Below are 14,162 nucleotides of genomic sequence, written 5' to 3'. Positions count from 1 at the left end.
GAACTTTATCCCCTTCTACTGGGCGTGGAAATTTTGATTGGGCAGGGCCAGCTCGATTGGCAGATCCCCTAGTGTTAACTAACCAGGTGGCCTTTGCTAAATGGGTGTCCCAGTGTTTGAGGGTCCCACCACCCATTGCTCTCAGGGTAGTTTTTAGCAGTCCATTGTACCTTTCAATTTTCCCAGAGGCTGGTGCATGGTAGGGGATGTGATATACCCACTCAATACCATGCTCTTTGGCCCAGGTGTCTATGAGGTTGTTCCGAAAATGAGTCCCATTGTCTGACTCAGTTCTCTCTGGGGTGCCATGTTGCCACAAGACTTGCTTTTCAAGACCCAGGATGGTGTTCCGGGCAGTGGCATGGGGCACAGGATATGTTTCCAGCCATCCAGTGGTTGCTTCCACCATTGTAAGAACATAACGCTTGCCTTGGCGGGTTTGTGGGAGCGTGATGTAGTCGATTTGCCATGCTTCCCCATATTTATATTTCAACCATCGGCCTCCATACCACAGAGGCTTTACCCGCTTGGCTTGCTTGATGGCGGCGCATGTTTCACATTGATGGATGACCTGTGAGATGGCGTCCATGCTCAAGTCCACCCCTCAATCACGGGCCCATCTATATGTCGCATCTCTTCCTTGATGGCCTGAGGTGTCATGGGCCCACCGAGCTATGAACAATTCACCCTTACGCTGCCAGTCCAAATCCACCTGAGCCACTTCAATCTTGGCAGCCTGATCCACCTGCTGGTTGTTCTGATGTTCCTCTGTGGCCCGACTGTTGGGTACATGGGCATCTACATGACGTACCTTTACAACTAGCTTCTCTAGCCGGGCAGCAATATCTTGCCACAATGGGGCAGCCCAGATGGGTTTGCCTCTGCGTTGCCAGTTGTTTCGCTTCCACTGCTGTAACCACCCCCACAGGGCATTGGCCACCATCCATGAGTCAGTATAGAGGTACAGTGTTGGCCACTTTTCTCTTTCAGCAATATCTAAAGCCAGCTGGATGGCTTTCACCTCTGCAAACTGGCTCGATTCACCTTGTCCTTCAGCAGCTTCTGCAACTCACCATGTAGGACTCCATACAGCGGCCTTCCACCTTCGATGCTTTCCCACGATGCGGCAGGACCCATCAGTGAAGAGGGCACATGGTTTCTCATCTTCTGTTAGTTTATTATACGGTGGGGCTTCTTCAGCACGTGTCACCTCCTCCTCTGGCGACATTCCGAAATCTTTCCCTTCTGGCCAGTCTGTGATCACTTCCAGAATTCCTGGACGACTGGGGCTTCCTATTCGAGCCCGCTGTGTAATCAGTGCAACCCACTTACTCCACGTAGCATCGGTTGCATGATGTGTAGAAGGAGCCCTCTCTTTGAACATCCAGCCCAGCACTGGCAGTCGGGGTGCCAGGAGGAGCTGTGCTTCAGTGCCAATCACCTCTGAAGCAGCTCGAACCCCTTCATAGGCTGCCAATATCTCCTTTTCCGTTGGAGTGTAGTGGGCCTCAGATCCTCTGTATCCCCGACTCCAAAACCCCAGGGGTCGACCTCGAGTCTCCCCTGGTGCTTTCTGCCAGAGACTCCAGGTAGGGCCATTCTCCCCGGCTGCGGTGTACAACACATTTTTTACATCTGGTCCTGCCCAGACTGGCCCAAGAGCTACGGCATGAACTATTTCCTGTTTAATTTGTTCAAAAGCTTGTCGTCGCTCAGGGCCCCATTTAAAATCATTCTTCTTCCGGGTTACGTGGTAGAGAGGGCTTACTATTAGACTGTAATTCGGAATGTGCATTCACCAGAAACCCACAACACCTAAGAAGGCCTGTGTCTCCTTTTTGTTGGTTGGTGGAGACATGGCTGCTATTTTGTTGATAATATCCATTGGGATCTGACGCTGCCCATCATGCCACCTTATTCCTAAAAACTGGATTTCCTGCGCAGGCCCCTTCACCTTACTTCGTTTTATGGCAAAGCCAGCCTGCAGCAGGATTTGGATTATTTTCTTCCCTTTCTCAGAAACTTCCTCTGCTGAGTTGCCCCATACAATGATGTCATCAATGTATTGCAGGTGCTCTGGGGCTTCACCCTGTCCCAGTGCAGTCTGGATCAGTCCATGGCAAATGGTGGGGCTGTGTTTCCACCCCTGGGGCAGTCGATTCCAGGTGTACTGGATGGCCCTCCAAGTGAAGGCAAACTGTGGCCTGCACTCTGCTGCCAAAGGGATCGAGAAAAATGCATTAGCTATATCAATTGTGGCACACCACTTGGCTGCCTTTGACTCCAGTTCATATAGAAGTTCCAGCATGTCTGGCACAGCAGCACTCATCGGCGGTGTGACTTCATTCAGGCCACGATAGTCTACCGTCAGCCTCCGCTCTTCATTGGACTTCCGCACTGACCATATGGGACTGTTAAAGGGTGAGCGGGTTCTGCTGATCACTCCCTGACCCTCCAGTTGACGAATTAGCTCGTGGATGGGAACCAGGGAGTCTCTGTTGGTGCGGTATTGCCGCCGGTGCACAGCTGTGGTAGCAATCGGCACCTGTTGCTCTTCAACCCTCAGCAACCCTACAACAGAAGGTTCCTCCAAGAGACCGGGCAAACTAGACAATGGTTCAATTTCCTCCGCTTCCAAAGCAGCTATTCCAAAAGCCCACCGGTAGCCTTTTGGATCTTTGAAATACCCTTTCCAGAGGTAATCTATGCCCAGGATGCACGGAGCCTCTGGCCCAGTCACAATGGGGTGCTTCTGCCACTCATTCCCAGTTAGACTTACTTCAGCCTCCAACAGAGTTAACTGTTGGGATCCCCCCGTCACACCAGAAATAGATATCGGTTCCACCCCTTCATAGTTTGATGGCAGTAAGGTACACTGTGCACCAGTGTCCACTAGGGCTTTGTACTCTTGTGGGTCCGATGTGCCAGGCCATCGGATCCACACAGTCCAATAAACCCTATTGTCCCTTTCCTCCACCTGGCTGGAGGCAGGGCCCCTCTAATCCTGCTCATCATAGTCACTATTCACCTCTTGCAAAAAGGACTTAGAAGTCCCTTCAAGAGGATCATAAGTACGATCGGGCCTTTCACTTGGTCTGGGGGGCTGCCGGGTGGAAACTGGAGCGGCATTCTTTCTGGAAGAGTCCCTTTTTACAGCTGTCTTGCCTTGTAGCTCATGTACTCGTGCCCGCAGGGTTGAGGTAGGCTTCCCATCCCATTTCCTCATGTCTTCTCCATGGTCACGCAGATAAAACCACAGGATATCTCGTGGTGTGTATGCTCTATATCCCCTCTCCGGAGCAGAAAAATGCTTACTCCTAACAGCTGCAATACGGGTCTGTACAGGTGGGGAGTAAGATATATCCTCTTTGAGTTGCCGGACGTCCTGGGACAGTTTCTCCACAGCCAAGACGAGGGAGGAAGAAAGGCTCTCTTCATATTGCCGGAGTCGGCCAGCCACTTCGTCCACTGTGGGTGCCTCTTCACTTTTCCAGTCGATGACTGCCAGTGAGTTGGCGTACGATGATGGTGCACTTCGTACAAATTTTCGCCACATGGGTCGGGTACACTGGACTTCATCGGGGTCTGTGGGCAACTGTGCATTGTCCGGATCATAATAAACCATGTCCCGCACAGCTAATTCCCTCAGATATTGGATACCTCTCTCCATAGTGGTCCACTTGCCTGGCCGACATACGACATCTTCGCTGAAAGGATACCTTTCCCTCACACTTGACAGGAGTCGCCTCCAGAGGCTGAGGGCCTGTGCCTTCTTCCCAATTGCCTTGTCAATTCCCCCTTCCCTAGACAAGGAACCTAGCTGCTTGGCCTCCCTGCCCTCCAGTTCCAGGCTACTGGCCCCGTTATCCCAGCAGCGGAGCAGCCAGGTAATAATGTGCTCCCCTGGAAGGCGGCTGAAATCTTTCCGCATATCTCGCAGCTCACTCAGGGACAGGGATCGGGTGATCACTTCTGGTTCTGGCTCTTCTTCCTGTTCTCATGATGGTCCCGATTCATCATCATCCTTCGCTAAACAAACCGATTTCCTTGTGTATTTCTTTTTGTGTATAGGGGCGACTGATACTGGTATGGGTTGATCTTTTGGCTCGGCTACAGTGCCTGTTGCGGGGGTTTGGGCAGCTGCGGTGCCTGTTGCGGGGGTTTGGGCAGCTGCGGGGCCTGTGGGTCTGCTCTCTCCCTCTGGGTGGTGCTGTCTACTCTCAAGCAGTGTTTGATAGATTGTGGCCAGGGCCCAGCACAGTGCAGTAAGTTGTGTCTCCTTAGAATCCCCACAGCATTTTCCTTTCAAATATTCTACCATTTTATCAGGGTCTTGCAGTTGTTCGGGAGTGAAGCTCCAAACCATTGGGGGTGAGAAGGTCTCTAGATACCCGCCCATAGTCTCCCACATGCCATGCCAGCCCTGACCATTCAGCCTTGGGGAAGATCCTTGGGTGGTATTCTTGAAACAATTTTTGCTAACCCTGAACAGGACTTGGAAAGCATGCAGGAGACCTAGCAATAGGAATATACTGGCCTGAACATTCCAAGGGTATTCAAAATTCTCAAAAATTGTTGTAACCAACCAAAAGGGAAAAGGGGAGGTGAAAGAGTGAGAGAAGGTATCCCCCCCTGTCTTTCCCATAGATTGGGTGCAATTATTAATCAGTTCTGAAAGATACTGACCGAGGTACGGGCCTGACAGAAATGCTACATACAAGTACCAGCTCAGACTCATGACCGTCAATGATATCTTATCATAAGTCATTATCACACAATACAACAACATGAGAACATAAAACCCTCTCCCAGAGATGATAAACAGCGCCGCAGGGATTACATAAACATGGGTTTACAAACCAGAGCCATGTGACCAAACAGAACATCATTATGACCAGCAACTGTTTCAATAACATTACAGATGCTTATAACAACTTTGTTTTTTCAAACTTGTCGTTATCACAACCCTTCGAGCCCCACGTTGGGCGCCAAAAAAAGGACTGACGTGGTTTAGCCCCAGCCGGTAGCTGGGTGCCACACACCGCTCACTCACCCCTCCCCCGGCGGGCTGCGGAGGAGAACGGAAAAACAACGGCAAAGCCTCGAGGGTTGGGATAAGGGCAGGTTACTGGGACAGCAAGGGAGAGGGAAACAATCAACAACAGTACTGATAACAGATATTCACAGTGGGTGATAACAAAGAACAATTTACCAATCCGACGACCGACCGACCGACCGGACGCTCAGCCTGTCCCGGAGCCAGCCGAACCCGCCCCTGCCCGACCGGCCCCCTTTTATGGTGAGCATGACGTCACATGGTATGGAATAGCCCCCGGCCAGCTTGGGTCACCTGTCCTGGCTCCTTGTGAAATTAACTCTAGCCTTGCCAGAACCAGGACAATGCCTTATAAAGAATACAGCAACTTCAACCTTAGTTACTACAGCACCTACCAATTCCAGTACCTACTTCTGAATGCCTTTTATATGTACAATTGAAATCTGGGTCCCACTGCAACTAACAGATGTCCAACACTGACTTCAAAAGGTTAATTAAAAAAAAAAATCCTACTGTAGCTAAGGTAATACACTGAAGGCTCTACATCCAGTTTACCGCTGCTGATTCTGTTCAGCCAAACTCCTGTTTCAGCAGAGACTTGAATATCTAAACCGGCACCCTGCCAGGGTGAACTGCCTTAGAGTCTGTTTTCTTGTCAGTGCCTTGACCTGGATGCAGTCATCACAGGGGAAACAGCTGCCCTCACTTCCACAGTGTTGAGCTCAGCATGGCTCATTATTGAGAGTGGCTCCAAGAGAACAGGTGCATGAACACAAAATGACAAAGCCCATGGCTGTGCTCTGCTCTGCTCTCAGCAGAAAGAAGGTCCGAACTCCATCTCTTCCATGACTATGGGCTCCTCCACTCTGGTGAGAGGTTAGCAGCACACCACACGTGCTCAAGGGCCATTCATCTTCTATATGCAGGTCTTCACAATGACACACATAAGAGAAGACAGGGACTAATTGACCTGTACTAAGCTGTGGGTACAATGTTTACTAAAAAGTCTGAGGGGCTTTTGCCTCAGCCTTCTAAATCCAGGAGGACAGGAGTCATGCACTGGAGTTGTCCATTTCTATGAGGAATTTAGGTGTCTAACTTCAGTCATCTGAGTTCACTCAGGTTACGTGCCCTCAAAAGAGTGGATATCACTGTGCTCTTACTTCCCTGGTAAATGTACAAGTTGTTTACATATATTGCTTGCAAAAAAAGTAATGTGGTTCCAAACAAATAATTTTTCTAATTTTACAGAAAGTGCACGTATTTCAAAAGTGGTTAATTTTCAGTATTATGCAGATTGGTAATATATGCTGATCAGAAACAAAACAATTGTGTCATTTGACCAACTTAATTTGCTTATCCAGTCCCTGAATCTGCTTCTGATAGTAGCCAGCACCAGATGCTTCTGTAAAAAATACAAGTAGCGTAATACAATTAGGGAATAACCACCACATATGGAAAGCTTCTTCCAAGCTCTGTCAGTTTGCAATTGGTTTATGGTCAATTAGTAGCAGAGATTACATCCATAATACTGAAATTATCTTATTTGAAGTTCTTGCAAGATATTCTTCTTATCTACATAATATTCTCATCTGTTCATAGGAGTCCTTACAGCATGCTGAAGAAATCTGAAATCCTGAGGTATTTCCACCACATTTAAATGTGTGCTTAGATCATTCAGTGACATATATACTTGTAACCAGAAGTGCTATATGAACAGTATGGTTCTGAAGACCTGCAAACATACAGACTATCTCCTCTTTAGAAAGACAATGGCTGGCAGTTCCTATGGCAACAGCAGTATCAGTGAGGAAAAGGGCTGCAGAAGCTGGAAACAGCAAAGCTGGTTGTTTCTCTTTGGAGAAAGTGCACATGAGCATAATGAAACTCCACCTGAAAAGCCTCTGAATTAGAGAAGCGTAATTCATCACAGTTTTAGAAATAAAACTGATGTGGGATAGGAAACAAGTATGGTTAACATGAAAAGCCCAAATTTGCAGGAAGTTTTGTTCCACTGCAACTGGCACAAAGATATTTAATATGACTTTTTTTCCTTCCTTCACAAATTTAACTGTTTTTGCCATGTTCTTAGCATGCTACACTTCCAGGCTATCATTTCTACTCACTGAATCTAAAATGGGTGATTCACAGACTTATGCACCTATTACAAAACAGAACTCAGCATTAACATTTTTGGAAACCAGAATGGGAAGTCTTTATAGCATACATTTTAGTTCAAGTATAAAGAAACTAATCCGTGGACACACACACAGAAAAATTAGTTTGTAATTTTTTTTTACTTTGCAAATGAAAAATTTACTTTGCAATTTAAAAAAGTACAAGATGCAGAAAAATCATGTCACATAATACAACTTGTTACTAGAAAGTTGCCTAAATAAATAAGTTTAACAGGCATATTCCTAGAAATCAGAGGAGGATTTCTGTATAGTACACCACCAGCATTACATTATCTGTCTACGTGTTATGATCTGCAGGAGCTCTGTGGGGCTATTTCGATAAAAGTGTCCATATAGCTTCATCTCAAACATTCCCTAGCAATGCATCTTTCCAGCTTTTGAAACTCTGATGTTTAAATACCTGTTCCCATGTATGCTACAGCTACCCCAGACACCATTCAGTTCAAGTTGACCTTGACTGCATGCTTTTCTGACAACTAGAAGAAAGCTCTTCTAATTAAAATATCCCATTTAGCCAAGTGAAGAGAAGCATCACACTTTCAAATAATTCATGCAAAATTTCTGCAGAGGGTAAGTATGTCTTTAATTCAAAGTTTAAGAGTTTTAAAAGTTGTTATCAACAGTAAGAAAAAAGCATCAGCTCTAGTTCAGCCAGATAAGAGGCTTTTAAACAGCTAATATGGCTTAGGATAATATTAGGCATCTATGCCTCCATTTCTCACACAAAATTTTAAGTGTCTTCAGATGTCTATCTGGTAATATCTTCCTTCTTAACAAAATAGTCTCTTATGGAGTAAATTTCTTCAGAGCCTTTGTCTATACAAGTAAAGTGTAACTTACAGAAACATTCTCCATACCTTTATAATGCTCTGACACGTTGAGAGTGGTAAACCAACCAAACTGGTCCCATTGATTGACATGATCTGGTCCCCTATGTTCAGCTTCCCAGACTTCTCTGCTGGTCCTCCATGCATCATGTTGGCTATGATAACTGTAGGCAAAATGGATCCCCAGCCAGACTCCACAATCACTACACCTAGGATTTCTCCCTTTTGCTTTTCAATGTAAACCTGTATCATAAGAAAAAGTGTTTCAAAAAAACGCTTCTTCACACCTATGGAACTGATGAACACCCACCTTCCCAGACATTCATATAACCAACCAACGCATACCTCTCCTTATTTGCAACCTGTGTTTATAATTCAAAGGCAAAAAAACCCAGGGCACGCATTTTACTACATTTCATTTGTATTCAAACATGAAATAATCAATGCTACACAATACAGATTTGGCTTAGTGCAAAACACCCCTCACAAGTTATTTCTGTATATGAGGAGAGGAAATGGGGAGAGGAAGAAACCCTGGTGCCATGGGCTTCAGTAGAAAAAACTAAACTGGAAGAGATTGCAAGAGTTTATGACTGTGGATTGGAAAACCACTACCTGTGTGTTGCAGTGGTGCACTGGTTCATCTTTATTAACCAAGCTGCAAATCCTTTCAGCAAATACAATCCTTTGAAATCTGGAATCAGCCACTTCCAAACACCCATGCCTCTATAAATTTATATTGTTTACTGCAATCTGTTAAACTGAATTACTCTGTTAATCTATTTTAAATTCATTTCATTAACATACAATGTCAAACATGTCTGAGAATTGTTTGGTAAAAAGAACACAAACCAGATGGTAAATAATTTCACTGCTGATAAATTTTGGGTTCACTTTTTGCCTTTGAAACAGCACTGATGACAGCGTGTCCTACTTGGGAGGATATTCTAGGCTCACTGAGGTCACTTATAGGAAATATTAATGGTTTTCCAACTGCAACTGGTACAGACCAGCTTAATGCTGTTACGGAAAAAAAATGAGACATACATCTTTGCAGTTTTCGGATTTGGAGAAGTGAATCAGGTCATCATTGTACATGTCCTGGGTATTGAGCAAGTCACTATATTCCTTCTGGCTAAGGTCTTCTGGGTTGATTCCATTTGCCCTCAGAAATTCCTGGTAGGCCACACTAAAAGCTTGACCTATGGACTGTGCAATCAGCTGTGCCTGTAGCAGTTCCCAGAGAAGAGAAAACAAAAAAGTGAAACATTCTGATGGTCTTGTCCACTGACACTTTCTCATTTTCACACTGTAAAATGGATCATCAAGTCAAGCTGATGAACCTACAAGTGAAGTTACTACAGTCCAGTTTTAAAAATATTTGTGCATTAAAGATTAATTTAAAAGACCCACAAAATGTCCACACATTCACCTGTGCCATGAATCCATCTTTGGAAAGCAATTATAAATGAGAAATATAAATAAAGCCATCCTTTCACAGGTAAGAACTAATATAAATGTAAAGGTATACCCGCTGCAGTGACTGTAGCTCACACCTACAATTCTTCCACACATGCAGCTCCCAGATAGCTGTTCTCATTTCTAGCAGAGGCAATGCCATTCCCTGACAAGCCAGCAGTGGAAAGGAAAATGTCTTCTAGAAAACACACAACCACATTTAAGAGGGTATTTCCTCCTTTTCTTACCCCCCTTTAAAACCATCACGTCCACGCTGGCTGCTCCTACCTCAGTCTCAGATGAAAGAGGAAAAGGGGAGCAACTAGTGACCAGATCCAGGCCTTGAAGGGACTGGAAATGGTCATACACATCTCCTTCTCCACCCTGCTACCTCCTTCAACCTCTCTCCTCTAGATTTCTTCTTTCCCTCCCTCCAGCTCCCATGACTCTGCCAGTTCCTTGCCCCTTTCCTTCTCAGCCTGTCCTTTTTGCGTGCACTCTCTTGCACCTGCAGCTTCCCGTAGCCTTCTCTGCACCTAAAGCCACCAAACGTGCCACTCACTACACTGCATTGCTCCCATCATGAGCTGTTCTACATCCGCAGCAGTGGGAGAGAAATCGGGCACAAGGCAGACATGGGGAAAGCTCTGTGTCATGCAAGGTGAGGGATGCAGCTGGAAACAGCAGACCCAGAGGGATGCCTTCCTTTGAGGTAGTGACCATGGTTGGTATGAGACAGGTGATGGACAGGAGAGGAAAGCAGCACAGCACGGTGCAGAGTACTGCTGTGCAAAGCCGGAGCAATACGTGCAGTAAGTACTGTGTGGTGCGCAGCAGCTGGCCACAACGTGTACTGAAACAGTTGCTTGGAGCACAGTGCTGGCTGTGGCCAAGGGAGGGAAGAAAAAACGAGTGCTCCACAGGTGACAAGGTAGGCCTGGGGGCGTGCTGGTGATGAACGAAGACTGCTGAGATGTATTGTTATACAGCCTACCAGCTGTATTTAAAGTCCAGTTTGGTCCATAATAAAGGAAAGGTTCCCAACCTTGAAATAAAAAGCTGATTGTATCTTAAAGCAACTCAAACTAGTGCTAAACCTGCTGATGAGAATAGCATGACTGCTGCTGTTGAAAAGGCCAATATCTAGACTGGCAGTTTTTTACCAGTGCTCAGATCAACCCAGTTTTGACAGCAAGAACAAGACAGCAAGAAAACAGGAAAACTACAGCTCCATAGCTCAGTAACCTAGGTGAGGAGATAAATGCAGACTTTACATTCATACACATGTATCTTCTCTCCAAGAAGAGATCAACTCCCAGCATTTGGACACAACACTAGGGTTCAGCCCATTTGAAGATCCAGCTCCAAACAGTTGAAAATCTGGTGCTCTCCACCTTAGAAAAGGACTATTCCAAGCAGACACACATTCTGGCCAACACCCGCTTCAGGGCTTACAGTTTCCGCATCAGTTACTGAGTAAATTCTTCTAAACACCCAGCTGTCCCAGAAGAAGAAAAGGCAACAATGATACATATATGACTTTTATAATAGAAACAGGCTGTAGTGCTGCACTGGATGTACAAAAATCTTTGAAGCTGCCATCTCCTTGCTGCTAATGGTGCTACAATGTTTCCATTCTAACTCTTTCTTAGTCTTTTGGGTATTTGACATAAATTTTGCAAACTATTCGTGAACTATACTATGACTAAGGAGAGCTGATACAATCTCCTGCAATTTCTCAGCATATTTTCACATTACAGAGCAGTGCTTTTATTGGATCTACAGACATGGACTTTCCAGGCCAATATCTAGTGGCATAAGGAGGGTGACATCTGACTCAAATATGGGTTGATCCAAATAAACCACAGAAACTAATGTGAGTGATCCCTTAAAATAAGCATAGATTCCAGCTGGCCAAAGTATTAACAGCAGCCTGGGAAACATCCAGGAAGTCTGGACCATAGTCAGGCCACTGCATGCTGAAGGTAAATAAGCCTCAGCCTCTGGCATCTGAGAGTCTGATTTTCTTTTTCAACTGGCCAGTAAGACAGCTAGCAGTGTCCACACTTATGGCTAGTAATACAGGAACAGCAGCCTCAAAGCAGGCAGCATATCAAGTGATATTAAGCCAAAAAAACCCATTGGCTAATCTTTTTCTTTTCACATCAGTTTCTTGAAAGGCTTTGCAAAAGTGGCATACATGTTATTTCAGGTAAAAAAAAAAAATCCACATTTTTTTATGTTGTCAAAATTTTGGTAGAGGATTACTTCTATCAGTGCTCTTGTGTTTATTTTTTAACCTCAGCAGTGGGTCGTACATGTACCTTCATCTGCAACCAGATAATTTATCCACACATGAGTTTAGAACAGATTCATCATTACATAAAATTCAAGAAAACCTTTCCATCTCAAAGTCCTTGCTGATACACTGTAGAGTGGAAGACATATGACGATTTTATAAGAAAATTATATTTTCACCTTACTTCTCTCAAGTAATACTCTGCTATTTGGAGGGCTTAGAACTGAGATTTTTTTATTTTCCAATATTATTAGGGCTGACTCAATTATGATCCTAACAACTACATAGCTAGCCACTTCCATCTGATATATTTGATTTTACCTTTCAGTTACTGAGCTTTAAAAAGTGCATAAAATCGGTAAGTCATGCACACTGATTGTAAAGACAGGATATCAAATCAACTTAGTAACCTGCACCATAGACTAAAATTTACTCAGCTGTGTCTCTATTCAGCATACTTCGGGATGTTGGAATTACTAACTTTCTTTTCTGTTTTTTTGATATGATGTCAGCAACTACTCCCCAACACAAGTGTCCTCAACCTCAAAAAAAAAAAAAAAAAAAAATCACCTTTACCAATGTTTCCTTGATGCAATACAAGGGATTAGAGTTTCCCTAGGAAAATAAAATAAGCATCTGTAATAGACTCTCACATGCAGAATCTGAGCTGGTATTTGTAAGCTGTGGCAACTGGATCCTCCTCTCATTGTTACTGGAAGGCATTGAAGGAACTTAAAAATGGGAAGCTTTTCTATAAACGTCGATTTTGTGAGTAAAATGTCAGATCCAAGCATGCAAACAGAAGGCAAGTTCCTTTGCTTAGATGAAATATTTGGTTGCAGCTAATGACCAAATAGGACCACTGGCAATGTAATTCAAGCCCACCAAATCTGCTTATTTTTCCACCTCTAGAAAATTACAAGACAGTAATTCCTTACATCCTCAGACTCAAAGACATGGCAAATCATTTTGTACTGCCTCTTTCCATCTTGGGAAGGGTGAGATGCTTCCACATTATCCTGGGAGTTAGATCGTGGCATTCTCCTACGAGCCATCAAAACAACTATATTTCCTATATCTGCAATGTAAGAAATGGTCCGGAGAGGATGATCCATCATGGTTTCCTGGGGAATACAAAAAACAACATGAGCAGCTGTTTAAATGAGGTTCTTATTGCACACCTAATACTATGAAAACAAACAAATGGCAGTATAAGACCTTTGTTAAGTGAAGTCTGTAATAGCTGTCGTGCATGCAGATGCCAACAGAAAACAAGAGCTTCACTTTCCAAAAGTTAATTTGTAAAACTTGCTTTTTGCTTTAAGTCGTGTTTTCTGTGGAAAAGCACAAAGACTTCAGTATCAGAACTCAAATATGCTGGTCGTGCATGTGCAAAGGACTACAAACTTCAAATCATCACAAACAAACGTTTTGGACTACTCTGGGCACAATCAATACTTAGAATCATAGAATGGTTTGGGTTGGAAGGGACCTTAAAGATCAGCTAGTTCCAACCCCCCTGCCATGGGCAGGGACACCCTCCACTAGACCACATTGCCCAAAGCCCCATCCAGCCTGGCCTTGAACACTTCCAGGGATGGGGCATCCACAGCCTCTCTGGGCAACCTGTGCCAGTGCCTCACCACTCTAACAGTAAAGAATTTCTTTCTAACATCTAATCTAAATCGACCCTCCTTCAGCTTAAACCCATTACCCCTTGTCCTGTCACTACACTCCCTGATAAACAGTCCCTCTCCAGCTTTTCCGTAGGCCCCTTCAGGTACTGGTGAGCCGCAATTAGATCTTGACGCATCATGGCTCACATGAAATGAGCTTACCCGCAAAATCATTTCTACAGTCAGACACACCAGAGTAATTGCATGTATGACACGGTTCTTGAGCATGGATTTCTTACCAGGAAATCCTGGACGGAAATACAAGAGCCAGCACTTTTTGAAGGACAAATTTTGGCAGGTAGGCAAAAGTCTATTTCAGTAGCCTATTAACACAATACTGACAAAGGTTTCTTTGTCTATACCTGTGTGTCTGCATTCAGTACTTTTATTCTCTGTGTAGAAATGAAGAGGTCCACTTCAGTCATGGGTTGAGATTCACCTTCTGGAGCCTGCAAATAAATGGATTAGAGTCAAAGAAACACATTAGGTAACATACCTACTAACAATGCTAGCTCACAAACAGGGCATACTAAGACACAGTCACCAGAACAGCAGTGCAAGATACAGAGTACTAGACTGAAGAAGCTAAACACAAAGATATGGAAACTATATATATATGTGAAAGGGAATTGGATATTATTTGAAAAA

At 44.5% G+C, this 14,162-nt stretch overlaps 1 protein-coding gene across 2 annotated transcripts in view; it reads right to left on the bottom strand.

The window, feature by feature from the left end:
* The window catches only part of APBA1 (amyloid beta precursor protein binding family A member 1), a 108,495-nt gene that overhangs the window by 7,474 nt on the left and 86,859 nt on the right, over positions 1-14,162 (bottom strand). For both annotated transcript variants that reach the window (XM_054808758.1, XM_054808759.1), the window contains 4 exons: positions 13,877-13,963; positions 12,777-12,962; positions 9,129-9,308; positions 8,112-8,324 (listed from right to left, as the gene is read on the bottom strand). In XM_054808758.1, the coding sequence (XP_054664733.1) occupies positions 8,112-8,324; positions 9,129-9,308; positions 12,777-12,962; positions 13,877-13,963 (666 nt within the window). The remainder of the gene's footprint in view (positions 1-8,111; positions 8,325-9,128; positions 9,309-12,776; positions 12,963-13,876; positions 13,964-14,162) is intronic.

The sequence above is a fragment of the Grus americana genome, chromosome Z, assembly GCF_028858705.1.
Source record: "Grus americana isolate bGruAme1 chromosome Z, bGruAme1.mat, whole genome shotgun sequence".
Taxonomy (NCBI): Eukaryota; Metazoa; Chordata; class Aves; order Gruiformes; family Gruidae; genus Grus; species Grus americana.
Note: the sequence above shows the minus strand (reverse complement) of the source record. Positions and strands in the feature narration are given on the sequence as shown.